This window comes from Artibeus jamaicensis, unplaced genomic scaffold (genome assembly GCF_021234435.1).
Source record: "Artibeus jamaicensis isolate MK-2021 breed Jamaican fruit bat unplaced genomic scaffold, CSHL_Jam_final scaffold_754, whole genome shotgun sequence".
Lineage (NCBI taxonomy): Eukaryota > Metazoa > Chordata > Mammalia > Chiroptera > Phyllostomidae > Artibeus > Artibeus jamaicensis.
Genome location: NW_026522054.1, coordinates 492,670 through 515,500, shown reverse-complemented (window position 1 = coordinate 515,500; position 22,831 = coordinate 492,670). Strand labels below are relative to the sequence as shown.

The following is a 22,831-nucleotide window of genomic DNA, read 5'->3' as shown; positions in this document are numbered from 1 at the left end:
TGGAAACAGTGTTTCCAGTGACGTGTGACCGCTCACCAAATTCACCTCGGGGCACGTCTCTCCGACTGAGCGTAGCAGACAGCGGTCTGGCGGGCGGGTCTCTCAGCGGAGGGGAGCACTCGCCCCCACTCACGGGCGACGGGCCGAAGGAGCCGTTCTGGCTCAGGGGACCTGAACGTGAGAGTCCACTGTTACACTTTCAGGCGGCCTCTTTTCTTCCTTAAGTTCTTAGGGTTATTGCTAGGGCGCCGGCGCTGCAGGAGGGCTCCTCCCTACCTCTCCGTGGCGGGTTCTGAGCGCTGGGTCTTCCGGGCATCGGTTTGACAATCACAGGTTCTCGTTGCAGCATTGCCACCTTTTGGTTTAATTCTAATAATCTTGAATATAGAGAAAGAATGGAATTCCATATGAAACAGAAGATCAATTCTTACCGGATGCCACACAGCACAGCCTTACCAAATTATGAAATGCTATGAAAAAAACTAGGTTTTTTCCAAGTTACATACTTGTGTCTCAAGTTGGCTGCTTCCCGCCTCTCTTCAGCCATGGCTCTTTCTGCAGCACGGGCTTTCAGCTGTGGAGGAAGAAAAAAAACCCAGTTCAACGGTGGCAGGTGACACACGAAACAAAGGAAAGGAAAACGAATCTTACCCAGTTATCGTGAGCTTTCTTCTCATTAGCAGCAAGCTGGAAAAGACAACAGATCGAAGAACACGTGTAGGGATTCACCATCATAAACCACAGAGAGCCCGGAGGACCCTGCAGCCGCGGCTGCCATAGTCACCTGGTCCTTGAAGGAGCGCTCGGTTTTCTGCAGCTCGTTCTCCAGCTCCTCGATCCTCCACCTGAGAACCACATGGGCTTTCAGGGACCGAGCACCACTGAGTGCAACTGGAGACAGCTTCCCCGCGTTCCCTTTAACCACACCTCATGGGTTCCATCCATCATACAGGATCATAGCTTACATGCTTACAGCAAGAGTACATATAGTAAGATCAAAACTGCATAATTTCCTTATCTATTATTTACTGGCTGGAGAGTCTATGCTGATACAGTGTAATTTCTGTAACCGCTGTGACTATCAGCCTGCATGAAGCTTTTCCCTCCTTTAACTATATCCACAGGAAACCGCCCAGAGGTGCGTGGGAGTGAGGGGTCCATCCACGCGGCATAGTCCCTTTCGTGGTTTTGGACACCCCAGACAGCAGCGCCTTCTTGAAGCAATCCCCCAGCACATTAAACGGCCCAGAGCTGTGGGCATGGACCAACTTCCCTGGCCGTGTTGCCAGTGTTGGGCGTAGGGAGATCTTTGTTAAACCTTTTCTTCCTCTGTTAACCCAGAATGTATTTTTTCTTATGAGCACTGAATGTATCGCGTCCTCTGACCATTGTGTGTGCTTCTGTGCTGTTTTGTTGTACAGACTGTAAGCGTTTTTGTTCTGTTTTGGAGCTAACAGCGGTTTCCCATCCAAGAAGCTGCACTCACTTGTAGGTCTTTATTTCTTCGGCCGCGGAAACCGCCTTTTCATCCGCAGCCGAGAGCCGCTGCTCCCTTTCGCGCCGCTCGAACTCCTCCTGACTCAGCTTCCTAGGAGAGAGCCGCTGTCAAGGGCAAGTGCTTCTCCCCCTGCACGCAGGCCGTCTGAGCACCTCCACTCGGAGGCTCCTGCCCCGCCCTCTCTCACACGCAGGCACGCAAACACCCCGCAGGCCCCACGGGCAACCTTCTCGTGCTGGAGAGGAGGAAAGCCCATTTCTCGCCAACGTGGAACGCCGGGGCCACTCTATCCGACACGGCTCCGCGTATTGGGAGAAAGCTGGACTGACCCTCTCGTCTCCACCATGGGAAGACCTGCCATCCCTCCTCTCACTTCCGTCCGGGAAGGACTGCCGCCGGATTCAAGACCGGGAAGGACCGTGATAAAGACAGTCCCCTTTAAAACAGGTCTGCCGTCTGCACGACTGACCACAACTGACCACTGAACCCTTCTGCGCCTCAGTCCCCAAACTGCTGCTGCCCGTGTCAGTGGCACTGGGGCAAGGAAAGAGACAAATCTCAGGATGGTTGTCTGTCGTACAGAAAAAGAATCCGACCGTCCCATCATTAGGGCGCTACCTCCTGGGAACTAACTGGGTTTAACCCAGTCACCTCCGAGCTTAAGATGTCAATTGACTAGAACATAGATCACAATGACAGTGATGTTTAATGGTTTAAAAATGCTGTTTCTTGTTGCTGCTGGGCCTCTTTGCACCTAATTCAGCTTCAAAAGACACTTAACCTGAAACTTTCTATGGAAGCAAAATGAGAGAAGAGCTACAGTCAAAAGGGTTTAGTAACACCAGAGAGAAAAAAAGGTTTCTGTATTCCTCACTGCCTGTTGAACACTTCAGCGAGTGCCTCGTGAGTGGCTGTGACGCGCTGGTCACCCAGGAAGATGCTGAGGTTACTACAGACAACGTTCTCTGCTTAGTCAAACCCAACAGGGCGCTCTGCGAGGCTGGACCAGAGCCAAAATCAGACAAGCAAAAAAGGCCCGTCAGGTGTCCACACAGTGGACTTAGCACACAGACTGTGAAATAACTGTGCCTTATACACTTAAGGAGGTAAATGTCAAAATTATGAATTTTTCCCTGGCTGGTGTAGCTTAGTGGATTAAGCATGGGCTTGTGAAGCAAAGGGTCTCTGGTTCAATTCCCAGTCAGGGCACATGCCTGGGTTGTGGGAAAGGTTCCCAGTAGGGGACACATGAGAGGCAACCACACACTGATGTTTCTCTCCCACTCTTTCTCCTTCCCTTCCCCCCTCTCTAAAGATAAATAAAATATTAAAAATTATGAACTTTAGCAGAGAAAAAGATAAACTAGAGAAATGAATCAGAGTAACCGAAATTAAGAACTCTGTGAAGCACGTTAGCAACATATTTGGTGACAGAAGGGAGATTTCAGCTCACTGGGAGATGGATCGGGGAAAAAAATCCAGAACAAAGGAAAGAAAAATGCAAGTTACGGAAAATGGGCTAGGAAGGGAAAAGAGCAGCCCTATACTAATTGTGGAGAGAAAATGCGTTAACAATCTTTCAAAAAGAGACAAAACTACTTTTTCAGGGAACACACATTCAGTTGCATGACAATACTGTCAACCCAGGAAAACCTTACTTTTGCAAAGCCATCTCCTTCTGCTGATAGAGCTCGTTCAGAATCTCCACCTTCTGCTTCAGGGTCTTGTTCTCGTCTTCCAGGCCAGCTTTGGCGGACTGCAGTGAGCTGCGGTCGTCTTCTAGCTTCTTCACTCGGTCTGTGAAGTGGAAAACACCCGAGCTGTGTGTGCGCGCATATGCACACGGACTGGGGAGCGAGCGGGAGGGGCTGGTGTGCGGAGGGCGAGAGACGTGAGAACGGGAAGCTGTTCTTCCTCTTTCCGATCCGAGTCTCCATCCCAGTAGTTCACAACCTACCTTCCAGGTTGCATTTTGAGGATATCGAGGCTCTCAGCTTCAACTGTAAAAGTTTCAGATCCTCTTCAAGGACGGATATTTCTGTTTGTGTCTAGAAAGTGGAGCAGAGAGAGGTATTCTTCAAAGCGAGGCCCAGTAAGAGTTCACCAGCACTTACGATGCCACACCCTGCTGTACACAAAGGACTGTACCCGAGACACGTCCATCATCTGCTTAATTTGACTTTTCATCTTCTCGCTTCGGTCTCCTAAAAAAAAAAAAAAAAGGTTTTCATTACTTCACATCCCATGCTTTTTAATTACACATTTGCTTATTTCCCCCAAACTAAACAATGACCATGTTTAAACATTCAAAGTAAGAACAAATTAACCAACAGAACTGATTAGGCTACTTGACTTTTAAGAGAATCACAAACTTAAGAGTCAAAAAGTGAAGGTACAATAAAAATGTCTGTGCAATAAAAATGTTACCCATGCTGTTTGTGAGCACGGAGGTATATACAAGGCAAAGGTCTTTCTTCGCTCTCTCATTGACCTCCGCCTGGTTAACAATCTTATTTAGGAAGACTCACTCCTCCCTTCTCCCCTTGAATCTGCTTCCGGGAGGGGTGGGAAACACTGAGTACACAAGCAGCATCCAACTTGAGAAGCAGTAGCCAGGAAACATGGATCTGTGTTAGCTTTGCTCACGGCCCCAGTTAGTTGATGGCTGTGGCCACCTCCCTACTCTGAAAATCGGCTGTGGGGCCTTAAAGCTACAGAGAGGATGAAAGTCCAGTGTCGTCCCCATGAAGGTGAGAAGTGAGATTCTCCGACTGAGTCGTGTTCGGTACTTAGCCCCAGCACCCACGGCTCGTTCTGATGAGACGGAAAAGCCGAGTCAGCACTCGCTGCACGCCCACAACACACTGCTGCACAGGGCGCGGGCGTGAGGGCACACGCGCACGGACAAACCCCAAGGTGTGTGTCCACAATGCCAAAGCCTGAGAGGAAACTCAGTCAGCCTCAGAGGGGCAGCAGTGCACTTAACTAAAGACAGGAAGACAAGAAGAGGGCAAACCTCCCCGAAACCCATCTTACCTCCCACTTCCCCATTTGCTAATTCATCCGACTCATTTCCTGTTTTATTTTGACGCTCAGATTCAGATTCACAGTCTAACCAATTCAACTGTGTGATGCAATTACTCAAAGCCTAGAAAAGAAGCAAAAGGGTATTAGGAAGAACCTCTCCGTTTTAAATCAGGCTGCATTGGAATTCATGAGAATTAAACATGCATTCAAGAGAATGAACTTACATGGATGTTATCCTCTTTTTGAGTGAGCACTACTTCCAAATCTTTCTGAGACTTCTCAAATGATTTGATTTGCTCATTGAGCTCAGTGTATGCTTTTTTCACGTCTTTGATCTCCTGCTGCAACTGAAAAGTTTAAACACATGAATTGCCAAAAGTTAGGGCTTTTGCACCGGAGACATCAGGACCATGGGAATGAGACAGGTTAGTGCGGAGCCATGGTCCTCTCCACCCTGTCACAGTGGCCTAAGGCCTTGGATGAGGGCCAAGGGAGAGTGGCCCCAACCCTCAGAACTGCAGTGGGAACCGAAGAGCTGTCAAAAAAGTCGATCCCTTTACTGCATTCTTCAGAAAATGGTGGCCATTCAAACCACTCACTTTCAGTAGGACTAGAAGGGCAGAATCTCGGTCTCCCGGACTCCAGATCCTGTAACCCTCCCCGGGTCAGTGCGGCAGCAACTGCTTCAACTAGGCAAATCCATCACTTCCTTGACACTACTCCAGTTATTAACTGGCCGGTCTTCGACAAGACAAAGACTAACAAACACTCTGCTAGCGGTAAGAAACTGTACAGAAGAACAGAAAATCCAGAACAGATGGAGAATGTACACATGTACTCAATCTGGGAGCCCAGTTTAAACTTCGTGTTTCTAACAATAGGATCCTGCACATGCACCGCACTTCCTTCAAAACAGATGCTGAAAGATGATGTCCAAAGGTAGTAACACCCAGTTCTCTGGTTCACGTAACCGATGACATTAACTGTTCTTTACCTGGTCTTTCTTCTTCTTCAGCTTAGCATTTTCTTCTTGAACCCGATGGCATTCAGACTTCACTTTCTCTTCACTAAGTTTAGCTTCATTCAGGGCGATTTGAACCTAATCCAAAACACTCCCATTAGTGAACTGATTCCAAAGAAAAACAGGAAAGAAGTTATACTTCCCCAATTAGGCATTAGGCAGTTTTCACTGCTCTACATATTCTAGCAACACAAATGTCTGCTCCTCGGGGAAACTAGGACAGCGAGCCGCTCTCTTGCAGGGACTGTAGGCAGCTTTACCTCGGAAAGTTCTGAGGCATTCATGGCAATGACGTCCTTTAACTTGTCCAGAGATCGCTTGTTCTCCAGTATCTGCCGTATGGAAGGAGAACACACAAAATATGTTAGGACTCCAGTAGAACACTGGGGTCGTCCAGGAAAGAGCCATCCTATAGATAGCAGGGAAGAGCAGAAGATCCGGATTGATCCTACAAGAGCAATCCAGAATACAGAGATGAGGAAAGAAGAAAATAACTGGAGGCCTGCGTATCTCCTGCCACCCACAACTATTGGGTAATGCAGTGGATGGCCAGACAAAAAGGTGAAAGCAAAGGAAATGAAAAATTTGCAAGTACAACAGTTCTAACCAGTGGTTTCTCCTTTGGTGTTCAGAAAAAAATCCCCAAGGTCACCTTACAAATTCTCTTGCCTGAACTAAAAAATGGCTGCACTTGAGAACAGACAAATCTCACATGCAGAAGACTTCCGAATATATTAGGAAGACGCTGCCCCCCACCCAGGAGGTGGAGCACATACTCCTCCGTCTTTTCACCCTGGGCTGTGCACAGTGGCTTCCGTCCAGAATGCAGTGTGCACGGGGTGGAAAACAGGCAAGGTGACTGCGAAGCAGCCTCAGCCAGGTGATCGAGCAGCCTAACCGGGTGTGCGACACACGGGAACCCTCTCTACCGCTGTTGCAACTTTTATTTAATTCTAGAACTATTCTAATGTTAAAAGTTTATTTAGAAGAAAACCACGCAAGCAAAGCAAAGTACCAAAACAGTTCAACTGGGCCAGTTTCTTAGTTTTTCTGCATGTCTCAGGGGTTGAGCCAAGCCATATGAAGTTACGCAGGGCTGAGGACAAAAATACTTCCTAGAACTATAAAAATACCTTGTAGTGTTAGGATTTTAAATTCCTTAAAAATGGAGAGAAGTAGGTGCAATTTCCCTGACTCGGAATCTTTAACTTACTCTCAGAAAAGGCAGAGTTCAACTCATCGAATCTACAAAATAGTTTGGGAAGAAAAAGTCTGAAACTCAGATTACATTAACACTTAGAAGCAAAACTCTTACCAGGTCCTCGTTCTTGGCATTCTGCTCTCTCTCAGATTCTAACATAAGACGCAGATTTTTAGCTTTATCATTCAGACTTTCCTTAGCTTCTTCAAGTTCCTTGATTTTATCCTACGGAAGAAGATATTAAAATTAGTAATAGTTACTCATTATTTTCCTTTTGTTTTTAGAATGTAATCTCAAAAAGAAAAGGGATTTTTACCTTATATTTAATTGCTTCATCAGAGAGAATCATATTTTGCTTCTTGGTTTCTTGGACATATTTCTTTGATTCCTTGATCTATGTAAATAAAGCAATCAAAATATAGAAATATGAACTAGAGAGCTACCAAAACTTATCTCTATTAGGTGACACATCAGAAAAGAAAGTAGTATTTTACGTGTATGATGATTGCTTCAAATTTGGATGATTTGTAGGAAATCATAGAATTTAAAAATATTATTTAAAAATAGCATAATAAGTAAACCATACAGTAGGAGAAGGAAATAATTAAAGCTGGACCCATGGAAGGGGAACTAAAAGAATTATACCTTCTGTTCATAATTCGATAATTTTTGTACAAGGTCTGCATTTTCTTTCTTGAGATTCTTTAACTTCTCAGAAATTTGCTGTTCAGTGACTGAAAGGGGAAAATACATAATATGACAAATGGTTACTAAATAAAACTGAATTGCCCAATGAGTCAGCAACAAGGCCCTCTTACCCAAACTGTGAAGGAAAAGAACTTTTTAGCGTAACTATCAGCCTTTAAAAAACGACCTGTAATTAAGCACAATAAGGGTGTACAAATATTATTAAGATTTAAGAAAACTAGAACTAGAACCTTTATTGCAATGAGATTCCAATGAGAATTATTTCAGAGACAAAAAATACAGAAAAGTATTTTAGTTTGATGAAGCAGCTTCCTCTGCAGAAACTGATCATTTCCGATATAGGCCCCTTGCAAAGAGAACCGGACAGGGAGTATAGGCCTGTTGATTTGCATCTCTTATTCCTCAAAGTATCTATTTGCATAAATGAATACACTATATTGATTAAACCATTAGCACAGAACACTGTCCACATGCAGTAAATTTCCATCCCATTGACATTTACAGTCGGCCTGCCCCAGATTAAACCTCTCATCTTCTTCCTGCTCCCAGGAAGATGGTCTCCAGTCTGCCGGTCCCCACCTGTCTCAGTGGGTGGCATCGCCATCTACTCTGTCACCCCAGCTAGCAACCTGGGGCCAGTAAGATGTTCAGGAGGCAATAAATCAGACATCAGACGTCACTATGTCTACTTCCGGTGTATAAAATTCATATCGAACACCACTCATGAGGGAACAGTAGAAACAGAGATAACAAAATCAGCCTAAATATTTACCTTGGTACACGTGACTCTTCACCTAAAAGAAAGACATGAAATTAAATTTGATGTCAAAGCTTTTTTACTATTAGAAATATTGTAGTTCTAATACAACAGTCAAATCATAACTACAAGAAAATTTAATTAACAGTTGGTTCAGACTAATGAGCCATAGAATTAGAAAAAGGTTAAAAAGCATTTCAAATGGAATTGGTGGTGATACATAAATAGCTTCTGATAGGTAAAAAACAATCAGGTAAATACTTCATTTTGCAACAAAAGATACATTTATATGTCTATTAAATAAGCACCAATCTTATTAAATAAGCACCTAACTCTAAAAATGAAAATGGGTAATATTTTCATATTAAACATACTAATGCTTCATTTACCCAAAATTATCTGATAATCCCAAATAGCCAGAATGGGGTAGAGAAATAATGATAGTTAAAAAGGACAAAATTAAATACATTATCTTTGTACTAAGATACACCTCTTCCTCTCACCAGAAAACACCTTAAAAATCCTATTCAAGGTTGACTATTGGCTGAATTTAGAAATCTAAATAATTTTCCTGAAACCCTAACCACAGTTGAACCCCTAACCAAAGTGGCCATGAACCTGAAAAAGAAAGGGGACAGCTACAGGAAAAGGCACAGATGACAAGGTCAGCTGACACCTAATTCATCTCCTAAAGACAGCACTTAATTAAATGACAATAAAATCTAAGCAACAGTTTTAAAAAAAGTGTTACTCAATGTCTTTGTAATCCATAATTTATTTCTCTTTCAAATGTCATAAATGGTGGCAAAATACTGAATTGAAAAAGAAACAAAAGGACCAGTGACTATAAAATATTCTTTATATTTATGAGTCAGGGTATAAATGAATTTAATTTACTCACAGCAAGGATGGTTCTCCAGAAGAAAATGACAAATGAAACGATTCCCAAGAAGGCAGTGATAAGGACCGGTTTCCATGGCAGCCCATAGAAGTCAGGTGCAGACTGCCCATCACCAGGCAATGTGGAAAGTAGCTGAAACAGGAATATTAGAAATAACGGGAAACCATTAACAAAAATTACAATAGAACAAACAGCCATAAAGAATTACAGAGAAATTCTAAATCAATCTGTTGAATGACTACCTCCTCAAAAACCTTCAATAGCTTCCACTGCTTCAATAAATACTGGCAGCCTCAGATTTCTTGTTTCGTTTGAAATGCTTCTCAACATTATGAATCTAAATGTCTTTAAGTGGTGCATAGATTCCAGTTGGTAATACCACACACCACATCATGTTGCCTAACGCATGTCGAGAATCCCCCTGGATCGCACTTTCAGTTTATTTTTATGACTTAAAAAGCCACATAAAACAAAAAAGTGGAAATATTATAGAAGTAATCAACTTCTGTGGCTGCAAATAAAACTGAAATGATAATGTGTAACACAAATAATGTACTTTTCCTCTAAGATTTTAAATCTTAATTCTATTCCACGCTTACCGGAAGACAAATTCTGAGGAGGTTCAGACAGCGATACCTGGTGTAGACTTCTCTGAAGTTAAGTGTCATCTACAAAACTCAATGCCCTACTTTTAAACGCTTCCTCAAAGGCAGTGCAATACACACCTGCCTGCTTCTCCGCTGTTTTCACTGCCCTCTCTCTACAAGCACACAAGTAACTGTCACTCTGGCCCCTCCCCCAACAGTGCCAGGGTCACTGGAAAAGAAAGACCCGTAGGGCCGTGATAATAGCTGTTCTAACAGCGATCACATACCAGCAAGTAACACCATGCCTGCTACACCGTTACGTGCTGAATAAAGAGCGAACAAGTGAGGACACCTTCTCAGAAACACGCTCACTGGTCCCCTTAAACAGCACTGCAGGGTCCTGCCTGGCCCGGGCCCGACACACTCCATTTCTCCCTCGCCCCATCCGTCGCGGCACCCGCTCCGCTCAGAACGCGTCCACCAGCCTGCCAGAGCTGGGGTCCCTCCCCGGGAATGGGGACCGTCACCTCCAGGAGCTTGGCTATGAGGGCGGCATAGAGCACCGACAGGGGTCCCAGAAGCTCCGAATCCCCAGCGGAAGCGGGGACAGAAGGCACAGTGGCAGGTACTGAGTCCATTGTGTAGGGACAGAAGAGCGGAGGCGACGCTTCAACGTGTAGCAGCACTGGACCCCGCTGTCTTGTCACCGTCTCCTCCCAGGGAAACGACCCGAGGGGAGGATCCTGGGGATGAACTTCGCCTTCCCCGGGACACTTTCCACCTTGCACCTTCCGTGAAACACGTCATCGGACCCGGCCCCTGGAGGAACGTAAACGTGCCGGCGGAGGCCGGGGCTGCAGTGGGCGGGGCTCCGGCGGAAGGAACCAATGGCGGAGCGGAGCGGGGGAGCGGAACGAGCCTGCGCGGAAGAAACCAAGCGCAGCGCCGTGGGTAGGTCGCAGGCTCACCTGTCTCAGGAATTGGCAGGCAGTGATCCCCGGGCGGACCCGGAGCTACCAGGGGGAGAAGGGCCGGGATCGGCCACTCACGTCTGCACGGGGCTGGACCTGTCACTGTGGGCAGAAACTCCAGACGCCTGTCGCCTCTCTTGCCGGCAGCCGGCTCCTGGGCCAGGCCTGCCTTGCCTGCATCTCCCGAGCTTTGCCATCTCCCGAGCTTTGCCCACGGATCCCCTCCCCCCGCCTCAGAGGCTCACACTGCCTCACGTTGTTGCTGACACCCCACAAGAAGCCGGGCTCTAAGGAACCAGGTCATCATCACGCCCATGCCATTGGGTTCTGCCATTCTGGGTCCCACATCTGGCAATTTACGGCCCTTAGGAAAAGAGACGAGAATTATGAAGAAACTGGGGACACTAATCTGGAGGAAAAAAGCCATTTTCTGCAGCCCTTTAATTAAGGTATGTCTTTGGGTTGGATATAAAGTCAATTCAAAACAGTGGAGCAAGGACAAGCGGGGAATGGAGGGGATGGAACAGGAGGTGAAGGCAGGTTCTGTTATTAGAGTGGTTCTGGCCCAAGAACAGACAGATCATCGAACAGAACAGAAAATCCAGGAATGAACCCAACGGCATTGGAAATCGGCGATACAGAAGTCAGCTGGGAAAAATGACGTTTTAGTAAGTGGTGCTGGCATAACTAAATAGCCATGTGGAGAATGATAAAATGGCCTTTTTCTCACTGTTTATGTGAATGAAGTCTAAATACACCAGAAAACTGAATGTAAAAATAAAAACAAGTACTAGGAAAAATATGGCTGAATTTCCCCATGTAATTATGTCTTAAAATCCAAGGGAAACGATTTATAAAACATGATTACTTAACACACAAAATGCCAAATAAAAGCTAAGTCTACAATGACAACCCATGAAAAAAATGTTTGTAACGTACACAAAGGGTTAATATTACTAAAATGTAAAGAACTTTATACGTAAGTAGAGAAAACAGCCAGCAAAGCCTATAGAAGAACAGGCTGAAAAATGAACAGACAGCTCTCAGGAAAAGCAGGAATAGATGACGAACATATGGCAACGTCCTCTGCCTCGCGCATAATAAAAGAATACAGCTGAGAGACCACTTCTCGCTTACACTGGCAAGACCCAGACATCGGACAACACAGCCTGTTGGTGAGAGAACAGAGGGAAATGGGAACTGCCCCACACCGCTGTCGCCCTGTGAAATGGCACAGCCCCTGTGAAGGGGAATGGGGCAGTATCTCCCCAGGTGACCGGTGTGTTTGCCTACTGATGGAACAATCCCACTTCCGAGATCTCAGGTGATACAAGAACAAATGCTGAAAAGACACATACACAGTAACCATGTTACCCTAACACTTCCTGTAATAACAAAACTCTGGAAATAACCAAGACGTCCATCAACAGAAGAGCTGTGGAATAAAGTATACTAGAAAACCAGAAGAAAAGAACCGGATAATTCTATACACTGCTAGGGTATGGTTTCCAGAACACTCTTTTAAAGGAGGGGTGGAAAAATATAAAATACTATCATCTAAAAAGTAAGGGGACAAACATATCTTTATGGATTTGAGATAAAACTGACATGTAATTACACGTTATGTAAAGTGCACAATTTAAGTTCTGACATATGAATCCACCTATGAAATTATCATCACATAAATCCTTCACTTCCACGTCTCCACATCCCCTGGGTAACCCCATCCACTGCCACTAGCCCCAGCCCCTCAAGCAGAACTTTCGTTGTAACAGATTAGCTCGCATTTTCTGAAGTTGTGCACAGATGGAATACTACAACATTCATTCCATTTTCTCTGCCTTCTCACACTCAGAGCAACTTGCGATTTGCTAACTTGCACACGTCAGGAGATATTCCTCTTTATTGCTCAGTAGCATTTCATTTGTGTGGCTATGTCATTATTTATTTATTCACCTGTTGATGGATATTTGTTTTTATTTCCAGTTTTGGCTTTTACAAATGGAACTGCTCTGAACAAATCTTCCTGTGAATGTGTCATTTATTTTCTCACAGATAAATGCGTGGCTGAGGGGTGGCTGGATCATTTGACAGAAACTGACACACACTTTTTTCCATGGGGTTGTACCATTTTACATCGCCCCCTACAGTGTACAGTATTTCCAGCTCCTCCACCTTCTCTAAGCTGGTATGTCAGTCTTTTTAATTTTAAAATTCTAGTAATCGAGTAGTCATAACTCACGGTGGTTTGAACTCATGCTTCCCTGATAAACATTGATACTGAGGATCTTTTCATGTGCTTATCTGCTGCCCACATAACTTCTTTGGTGAAGTGTTATTTTACTGGGTTATCTGCCTTCTTCTTAATGAGCTGTCAGAGTTCTTCCTATATTCTAGATATGCCTGTTACCAAAAATATACTTTGCAATGACTCCCTCCCAGACTATGCCTTGTCTTTTCATTCACAGTATATTGTGAAATGCAGAAGATCTTATTTGATGAAGTCCAAATTATTAATTTTTTCTTTATGAATCATGCTTCTGATGTCAAATCTGAGAATCTTTACCTAATGTTTTCCTAGAAGTTCTACTGTGTTAGGTTTACACTCAGGCCTATGAAGCATTTTGTATTAATGCATGATTATAATGAGAGATGTGGATTAGTTTTTTTTGCACAGGGCATGTCCAGTGGTTCCAGTACCACTTGGGAAAAGGGCTTTCCTTTCCCCACTTAATTACCTTTCCACCTTTGTCAGAAGTTCACTGCCATGTATGTATGGATCTATCCATAAATATCTATTCAGGATTATCTGTTCTGTTCCAAAGCTAATTACTGCAGCTTGGTAAGAAGTCATGAAATCAGGTCACATTAGTGCTGTTCTAGGTCCTCTGCATTTTTTAAATATGAAGTGTAGAATCAGACTGTCATTTGACAAAAAAAATCCTGCGGGGTTATGCTGATTCTAGTGATCGCACTGGGACGCCAGCAATGTCTGACCTACTGCCTGTCGTCGTGACAATGAGACAGTTTAACAGTAGTCACCTGACTCAGGAAGACCATACATGTCTCCGCATACTGGGGTCTTCTTTGTTTAGACCCGTCTACTTTTCCATGTAGCGCCATCAGCTTTTGCTGCATACATCTGGAAGCTCTATTATTAGGAACATAATATTCAGGATTGTTATGTTCTCTTGATTAACTGACTCTTTTATCACCAGAAAATAAACTTTCTTTACCCTGGTTTTCAGGCCTGTGGACTCTGCCTGAACTACACCTCCGGCTTTCCTGGGTCTCCAGCTTTCCGAGTGCAGACTGTGGGACTTCTAGCCTCCATATGTATGTTGGTAAATTCCTTACCATAAACCCCTTCCTGTATGCAGGCATACCTCGCCTTATGGCACTTCACAGATTGCATTCTCATCAACACTGAGGCAAGACCCTCCTCTAGCAAATGGTTTTGACTCAATGAAGGCTCAGATAATGGTTAGCATTTTTTAGCAATAAATTAGTTGGTTTTTTTAGACATAATGACCTTGTACACTTAATAGACCACGGTAATGTGTAAACACAACTTTTCTATGCAATGGGAAACAAAAACATTCATATGAATCACTTTACTACAATACTTATCTCATTGCAGTGGACTGGGACCAAACCTGCAGGGCCTCAGGTGTCCCCGAATATGTCCTGCTGGCTGTTTCTCTAGGGAACCCTGACCAATGCAGTGAACATTCTTGAGCTTTGTTCGGGGATGGGGGTAAATCACTGAAAACCAGTGTGATTCTTCTGGACCTCGGTTTTAGATTTGTTAGGTCAGACAAGAGCGGCACTGGGTCTGAGCGGGACCCTGCTGAGTCCTCCATCAGCTCCCCCAGAATCACAAGGTTCCGTTCTTGGCACCGTCAGGAACAGTCAGGAACTGTTGCCTCGGGTCACTCAGACGGCTTCCCTGACCTGCAGTGGTCTGTCACACACATGGCCATGTTAATGCTGGTACTTTTAATGGTGTTGTGTGATTATCGTAAAATAAAGTAAGTAATCATGCTGATGTTACTGAAAACTGGGATTCCCAACATCAGAGAAGACACAAATGTAAGATACATGAGGTTAAAAAACCCCTCTAGCATCCTGAACTTTGATGGGGAGTATCCATACGGCATCATTATGAACGTTCACACACGGAAAATCCCACCTATTGCCTAGCCGTGTCCTCTGAGAAGGCCTGGCAGTGACAGCCGACTCAAAGCAGTGAGCACTCTTGGTAACCAGAACGTATCCTTAACCAGAGCCAGGGCCCCACAGACAGGTAGCTCCCGAACCTGGCTGCCAGGTCCAGAAGACACGAGGAACCAGAGAAACATGTTCCAGTATGCCAGGGGATGCATTTAGCAAAACCCAGACCGCGATCCTCTCCAGAAGTCAGACAAACCATTTATTAAATGAATATACTGCAGCAAAAACAATGAACGAACAAAAGGAGAAATCGGTCCAAGTCACTGTTACGATACTTGTCCTTCCACTAAAAATAACTAGAAAACTAGATGAAATATATGAAAAAAACCCCTACTTTTCAGATAGAGACTAAGCAACACACACTTGTGAGCCTCGAGAGAAGGGACACAAGTAAGGGGACCCTGATGACCCCCCTACTTTCTACCAGGAGGCACTTTCCAGACCTCGGTACAGGGAGGGAACTCCAGGCAGAGGACGCCAGTGTCACTGAGGCGGCAGACATCAGAGCTCAGGGAGACAGAGGTCCCTGAAATGCACAGAGAAAGACACCAGCTACAGGACAGCCCCGGAGAAAAGGGGTTCCAGAAACCTGCAAGGGGGCTTCCTTCAGTCTTGGGCTGAACTGAAAGCCACACCTGTGTAATAAGGTCATACTCCCTGAGGATGCCACCCCCCCAAAAAACCTACAGATAAAAATAACAACTAAACATCCTACCAGGAAGCTGGAAGCTGAACAATTCCCAGAGTTAACACGGGGCTGGGAGACCTACACACTCCATCCAGTGAGCCAGAGTGCACCCACCTGGCTGAACGGTCAGGTATTCGGGGGACTCCAGGAGAGTCACACCTCAGCTGCAGGGCGGGCTGCACTCGCCCTGAAGGCTACTGTGTACACCTCCCTCCCTAGCAAATCTTTATTTATTTATTTTTTAAAAAATTTATTTATTTATTGTTCAAGTACAGTTTTCTGTTTTTTACTCCCATCCTAGACCACCCCGCAGTGCTCCCCACCTCCCTCCCATTTCCACCTCCCCTTAGTTGTTGTCCCTGTGTTCTGTATACTAGTTCCTGTGAATCCTTCCCTTTTCTTCCCTGAAATTCCCTCCCCTCTGGTCACTGTCCCCCTGTTCTCTATGAGACCAGAAGGATCAGCCTGATCCTCAAGGAACTTAACAGACTACAAAGCAAACTTCAACCCTTTTTAAAGGAAGCCACTAAAATCTAGGCACTCAACAACATTACGTTCCCAGTACTTAGTCTAAAACCTGCAAACACCAGACGTGTAAAGAGCAGGCAAAGGTGTCCCATATTCAGCAGATAAATCCATCTGTAAAAACAGGCCACGAAAGTACAACAGAGATGACAGAGTCAATTAGCTTCCAAGGTCCTTAAAGGCATTTTAAATTATACTTGAAAAATTTTTGAAAAATAACAAAACCATGACTATATTGAGGACAGAATTGGGAGATAAAATAGAGAACTAAGTGGAACTTTTAGGGATACAAAATAAGACACCAAACTGAAAAATTCATGTGGCTGGGTTAACAGCAGATTGGACACTGAAGGAAAAAAGACAGCATAGGAAAAAAAGAAAAAAAGACAGCAGAGGAATTACCTGAATGGAAGGGAACTGACACTGTTCACAAAAGTTCACTCTCAAAGGGACTTCCGCCAAGACGGAGGCGTAGGTGGAAGCACTGTGCCTTCTCGCACAACCAAGTTTAAAAACAACAAAGTTTTAGGAACAAAAACACAGCCAAACCACAGAAAATTGAACTATATGGAAGTCTGACAACAACAAACCCTTCAGCCAAACCAGTAAGAGGGGCAGAGCCAGCAGCAGAGTGGGGTCAGGCAGGATAGATCCACCGGACGGACTGGGTGCGCCTGCAGCCATAGGCGGATCCCAGGTGTGGAGTAGCGGGTGGACCCACTGAGGGCGCAAGGTGGTGGACTCACTGAGGGCAGACCACGGTCACACATTCTTGCGCAGATAAACCAGTGAAGGAGCCAGTGGTGAGACACATCATACAGTCCCCAATGGTGGGAAGTGGCAGAGGGGACCACCATTGTCCCTCTCTGACTCCGCCCCCACATACAGCTTCACAAACCAGCGACCTGGATGGCCCCACCCTGGTGAACATCTAAGGCTCCGCTCCTCATACTTAATGAGCGCGAACAGACCAAAAATGGCTCAAGAAGATCTCAAAGCCCCAGAGCCTATAAATCTAAGTGACGAAGAAATAGGAAAACTTCCAGATGCACAGTTCAAAACACTGGTCATCAGGATGCTGACAGAACTGGTTGATTTTAGTCACAAATTAGAGGAACATATGAAGGCTAAACTAACTGAAATGAATGGCAATGCACAGGAAACCAATAGTAATGGAAAGGAAACTGGGACTCAAATCAAAGGAGTGGACCAGAAGGAAGAAAAAAATGACCAAACAGAAGAAACAAGAATTCAAAAAAAATGAGGAGAGACTTAGGAACCTTCAGGACATCTTTAAATGCTCCAACATCCGAATTACAGGGGTACCAGAAGGAGGAAAGGAACAGCCACCAGTGGAAAACTTATTTGAACAAATAATAAAGGAGAATTTCCCCAATCTGGCAAAGGAAATAGACTTCCAGGAAATCCAGGAAGCTCAGAGTACCAAAGAAGTTGGACCCAAGAAGGAACACACCAAGGCACATCATCATTACATTAGCCAAGATTAAAATGAAAGAGAGAATCCTAGAAGCAGGAAGAGCTAAGGGGACAGTCACCTACAAAGGCGTTCCCATCAGACTGTCAGCTGATTTCTCAAAAGAGACCTTACAGGCAAGAAGGGGCTGGAAAGAGGTATTCCAAGTCATGAAATCTAAAGACCTAAAACCAATATTGCTCTATCTAGCAAAACTTTCATTTAGAATAGAAGGGCAGATAAAGTGCTTCTCAGATAAGATCAAATTCAAGGAGTTCATCATCACCAAGCTCTTATTATATGAAATGTTAAAGGGACTTATCTAAGAAAAAGAAGATAAAAAAAATGAACAGTGAAAGGATAGCAAACTCAGTTATTAACAACCACATCTAAAACAAAAGCAAGCTAAAAGGACAGCTAGATCAGGAGCAGAACCATAGAAATGAAGATCTCATGGGGGGTTAGCAACAGGAAGTGGGAGGAGAAGGGGGGAGAAGGTACAGAAAATAAGTAGCATAGATGGTAGGTAGAAAATAGATAGGGGGAGGGCAAGAATAATATGGGAAATATAGAATCTGAAGAACTTGAGACAAGTGGTCATAAATTAAAGGGGGAGAATGGTGGGGGAAGGGGTGTGCAGGGTGGAGGGGAATGAAGGGGGGAATAGAACAACTGTAATGGCATAATCAATAAAACACATTAAAAAAAGTTCACTAGAAATGGAACACAGACCCAAACATGAGTGGATTAACTGTAAAAATTCCAGAAGAACACAAAATAAAATATTTGCATCATAAGACAGGTTAAGATTTCTAAGGCAAGAAACAAAAAGCACTAACCCATAAAAGTAGAAATTAATAAAATGGTGTTCATCGATATTTAAAATGTGCACTTCAGAAGACAACGTCAGGAAATTGAAAGGCCGGGCAGCAGAAGAAATCATCTGCAAATCTGCCCCCCCACCCCCACTCCCGCTCTGACGACCCTGCTTTTCTGCCTTCCCTCCCCCCCGAGGCTGGTGCATCCTGGCTTCCTTCCCCTAAGGTCCAGAGCCCTTCTTTTGCTTCCCCAACTTGTTTCCGGAGCCCACACAGCCTCACTTCTGACACAGCTCACTTCTACCTCTGTGATTTTCTGCATAAACTTTTCCTCGTTTTTGAAAAGAAAAAGAAATAATCTGCCATATGTATGTGGATGCCTTGAACAAAGGGATGATTCGTGTGATGTCATCACTCTACTCGAAACAACTTGCAATGATTTCTGGGATCTTTCACTGAATATTTTTAGACCACAGTTGAGCACAGGTAGCTGAAGGCTGCAAATAAAGGGGGACTACTGTACACATCCTAAAATGGGTGCATTTAAGTATATGTAATTTACATCTGATGAAAGTTGTCTTAAGACATGTATCAACTGATTATAACATCTGGGCCTCACCAAGATCCTGACTTTGAATTAGAACAGTTTTGAAAAGGAGGGGAAGGGGATTTCAAATGTGCCAAGTCCTGGCTGATATTAAGGAATTACTGTTAAGCTAAATGACGGGTCCAGATTCATTTTATTTTTTTCCCTCCTTTTGTATGTTTGAAATGTTCCATGATATAACACTTAAAAAGCATAACTTCGAATATGTAAAGGATTATTACTATGTAGACAAGGAATTAGAAGACCTCATATGGAGGAACAGTTGGAGACAGTGTGAGAACCGAGCCGGCCAAGAGCACCTGTGAGGCAGGTGTGAGGTTGCTCGCACTAGGGATCCTCATGCCCAGACTTTGGCACTAATGCCAGGTCTGCAGGACAGGAAACGACTCGATTAGTGAGAAGTTGGGCTAGTTGCCCTCGCAGGTCTCTTCTAACCATGAACTCTAACTAACTGTTCCTCTCTGAATCTGACTTCCAACGTGGTTTTCCCAATCAACTCAGTGCCCATTACTCCCCAGCCCCAATCAAACAACGACCTGTATTTATTTGCTACTTCACAAAAACGACTTTACATATTTTCCATTTCTGTAAGTTTCATAGATACTTGCTATGACTTTTTCTTAAGACTTTCAGAAATTAGAATTACGCCTTATCTTATAACTCCTAGAATCTTTTATTCCTAGCACAATACTCTGTAGATACTGGGCCATCAAAATGTTTTGACAGTATCTTTCAAAGCAGCGTTACTTTGTAACATCATACCCACCTCCCCTGCCATTCATGTCTGTGGCTTCTCCCACCATCTCTCCAGCAGGGACTGTCCCCTCTACCACCTCTGGGTCCCCCAGCCCTGGACTCCAACAGGGCTCTGTGTGTACCTACCAATAAAGTGAATGAAGAACCCCTCCCACACATGCAGGCTGCTAAACTTCTGAGGCGATGACTATGTGCCCTAATCATCAAATGTGAATTCCGAGACTCCCTTCATCACTGAAAATTTCATTATTCTAACTCACAGGTCACACACACCTTCCCCATGTTGCTGCCACCATGATAAACATGGAGAAACCTGAACAACGGGTTGGTTTTCCTCCATCTTCCCCTTCCTGGTGGCCTCTCTCCCGAATTCCTCAGGTGTCCAGCCTCTTCGTGCTGCCCTCCCACCGTCCAAATGAGGGGGTGGGGTGATGCCAGGCACTGCACGAGGTGTTTTATGTTATCGACCCACTTGCTTCTCACAACAGCTGGAGTTGGGACTGTGCATTTAAACGTGGGAAGCTGATATTCAAAGTGCAGTAATTTGCCCAGGCTTCTAAATGAGGTGTCCAGGGACTGACCGGACCGTCCTGACTCAGAGCCCATGCATTTTACAGACCAACAACAACAACAATAACAATAACAAAAGCCCTCTTTTCTACACAAGCCTTGAAATAACAGGACCTAGAGACGAGATTTTTGTTAGGGGAGGATACTTTATAGCTCCAAGAGCAGCTGGGCCTCCCACTTGCACAAGTCTGCTCATTTCAGTAATTTACCCGGAAAAACACCCAATTTCAACAACCACCACAAGGGGGCGCTAAGCCCTAAAAAACCTCAGATAAACTGCAAGACAGATTAAATGTCTCATTTGGATCCAGACCTGAATAAACATTCTAGTGAGACTCTTTCTAAGAAACAAATCTGACCATACTCCTTTCTTGCTAAAAACTTCAAAGGACACCCACCCCAACCAGTCTAACACAGCACAACACACACCCAGCTTTCTGCTGGCCCATCCCCCCTGCCCGGCTCTGCACGGGACCAGCAGAACTCCCCTGGCCGCCCCGTCTCCCTCCCCCACCCTTCCGTCATGTCAAACGCCACCTGGTCCTTCAGCTCTGCTCAGAACATGTCTCAGACCACCTCCCACCGCCACGGACCAATTTCTTCAACACAGAGCTCCTCCATCACCGAGGCGCTTCCCGTTCTACCTGCGCGACTCTCTGTGCAGGGGAATGCTCACGGTATCTCCTGGCCAGACAGGCAGGCCGTCAGGGGCGGGCCACGCAGCACTCTGAGCGCCGGCCCAGAGCGGGCACAGGCAGAGCAGCCTCTGGTGCAGCAGTGAGCTGAGCACCGTCCAAGTCGTGCCCCTGCGGCTCATGTCGGGGGCTCTCCTCCACGGATCAGGAGGGACTTCTGCGAGAGCACTTCACGTTTCTCACCCGACGTTCAAAGTCAACTTAAAAACATTCCATTTGAAGTCGAACTTGAGAACTCACCGTCCTGGTTACGTAGGACACGAGCGACTGCAGGAAGAGAAGTGCGTTTTCCACGGGCTCTTCATCAGACGGTTCCAGTTCCTCCTCTTCGTCAACGTCGTTGTCATCAGTGCTCTCCGTCACAAACAGCCCTAAAATGGAGGAGGGGAATAGGCGTGTTTCGTTTCACGCTTTAGGAAAAGAACTGTTTCTTGTCCCCTAAAATACTTCTGGAGTGCCCATGAAACAGCAGTCACTGTGCCTGCATCTCCCTCACTCAAAGACAATCACACATAGAAAAGACTTTGGATCCCCATCCGAGTCATCACGCCTTCAGTGATGCAGGGAGCGTGCCCCCAACACACCCTCCCTCCCCAGACCAGCTGAGCCCCTCTCCCTGCTGTGGCCTCGCCTGTATCTGCAGGGGGTTAGGGAGACTGGCCCGGGTACCACCAGGTACTGCGATCCCTAGGTCCCTGGGCCTTTAAAGACACAGAAACAGGAATGATGTCATGTCACCATTAAGACAACACAACCAGCTGTTCCTCTGATCTCCTGCTAAAATGAGCGAGCTCCGTGAGAACTAGAAAGCTGTGGATACCGTAATTGGGGTTCCATTTTTTTTTATTTTGTTTTTTAAAACAAGTTTCTCAATTCAAACCGTAGACGCTCGCTGTGCTCTGAGAGGCAGGCACTGTTTGTCGGTGCCAGCCTCCGCTGGACGGCTGTATGCTCTGTGCCGTTTGCCGTTCTCTTACTTGGGGGTGAGGGGGCGTGAGTGTGGAGCGGGGGGAGAACACAGAGTTTGTGAGGTTTGGAGCAGCGGTTCTCCAACACCCACTGTCAACCACTTCAGAGTTTCCTGGAGGGCCCGTTACTTGCTACTCGCTGTGCCCCCCCTCAGAGCTCGAGATGCTGCTGGTCTGGTTGTAAACTACAGTTTTAGAGTGTAAGGCTCTTAAAGTATCGTTTCAGTTTAAAATCGTCTGCGTAAGCCAATGCTCGCCAGTCACTGGCGTGAGGGTTAGTCACGGCCTCTGGCCTGATTCCTGAGATGGAACAGTGTCTTAACTCCTGCTGTCCGTCCCATTCCAGGGTTTCTTATTATTGAAAGTCGCTCACGTCTGTACCGCTCTCCCCTCTATTTCCTCTCTGCAAGAACAGATCTCAGGGAGGCTCTCCTTTATGACATGCCTCTGCTCTTCGGAGGAAAATCAGCAAGCTTTACCTGGGTGGACATCCTTCTCAGTATTCGGCTCCTGTGACGCTTCTGAGGTACCCATGTTACTCGTCACGGGCTGATCCAGGTGGCCGGGCTCTTCAGGAATCTGCATTTCAAGATCTTCTATGTTCTCTTGGGAGGGATCATCTTCCAGGGGTGGCTGTACCTCTGCGGGGAGGAAGAACACACTGGCGGACAAAGCTTGCTGACAACCCCCCATTCAGTTCCTCCCACTGAGCATCGCCCCCACACACAGCTCCGGGGCACACCCCTCCCGCCCCTCCGAGGGCTGGCAGCCAGGGAGCCCAAGTGGGCAGGGAGACACTAGTTTCAGATGCTTTTCCCTCACTGCA

General features: G+C 45.5%; 1 protein-coding gene across 5 annotated transcripts in view; it reads right to left on the bottom strand.

Moving 5' to 3' along the window:
* MIA3 (MIA SH3 domain ER export factor 3) overlaps positions 1-22,831 on the bottom strand; it is a 40,335-nt gene that overhangs the window by 4,392 nt on the left and 13,112 nt on the right. For 2 of the 5 annotated variants that reach the window (XM_037128352.2, XM_037128354.2), the window contains exons 5-24: positions 22,485-22,646; positions 21,278-21,408; positions 9,114-9,245; positions 8,228-8,249; positions 7,393-7,481; positions 7,064-7,141; positions 6,862-6,972; positions 5,807-5,878; positions 5,520-5,624; positions 4,750-4,872; positions 4,535-4,646; positions 3,647-3,702; positions 3,456-3,546; positions 3,157-3,295; positions 1,487-1,588; positions 785-845; positions 652-687; positions 507-574; positions 277-377; positions 37-171 (exon numbers count right to left, since the gene is read on the bottom strand). In XM_037128352.2, the coding sequence (XP_036984247.2) occupies positions 37-171; positions 277-377; positions 507-574; positions 652-687; positions 785-845; positions 1,487-1,588; positions 3,157-3,295; positions 3,456-3,546; positions 3,647-3,702; positions 4,535-4,646; positions 4,750-4,872; positions 5,520-5,624; positions 5,807-5,878; positions 6,862-6,972; positions 7,064-7,141; positions 7,393-7,481; positions 8,228-8,249; positions 9,114-9,245; positions 21,278-21,408; positions 22,485-22,646 (1,926 nt within the window). Of the gene's footprint in view, positions 1-36; positions 172-276; positions 378-506; positions 575-651; positions 688-784; positions 846-1,486; positions 1,589-3,156; positions 3,296-3,455; positions 3,547-3,646; positions 3,703-4,534; positions 4,647-4,749; positions 4,873-5,519; positions 5,625-5,806; positions 5,879-6,861; positions 6,973-7,063; positions 7,142-7,392; positions 7,482-8,227; positions 8,250-9,113; positions 9,246-10,227; positions 10,535-21,277; positions 21,409-22,484; positions 22,647-22,831 lie in introns of those variants that run through there. The other 3 variants (XM_037128357.2, XM_037128358.2, XM_037128353.2) reach the window with 2 other exon arrangements.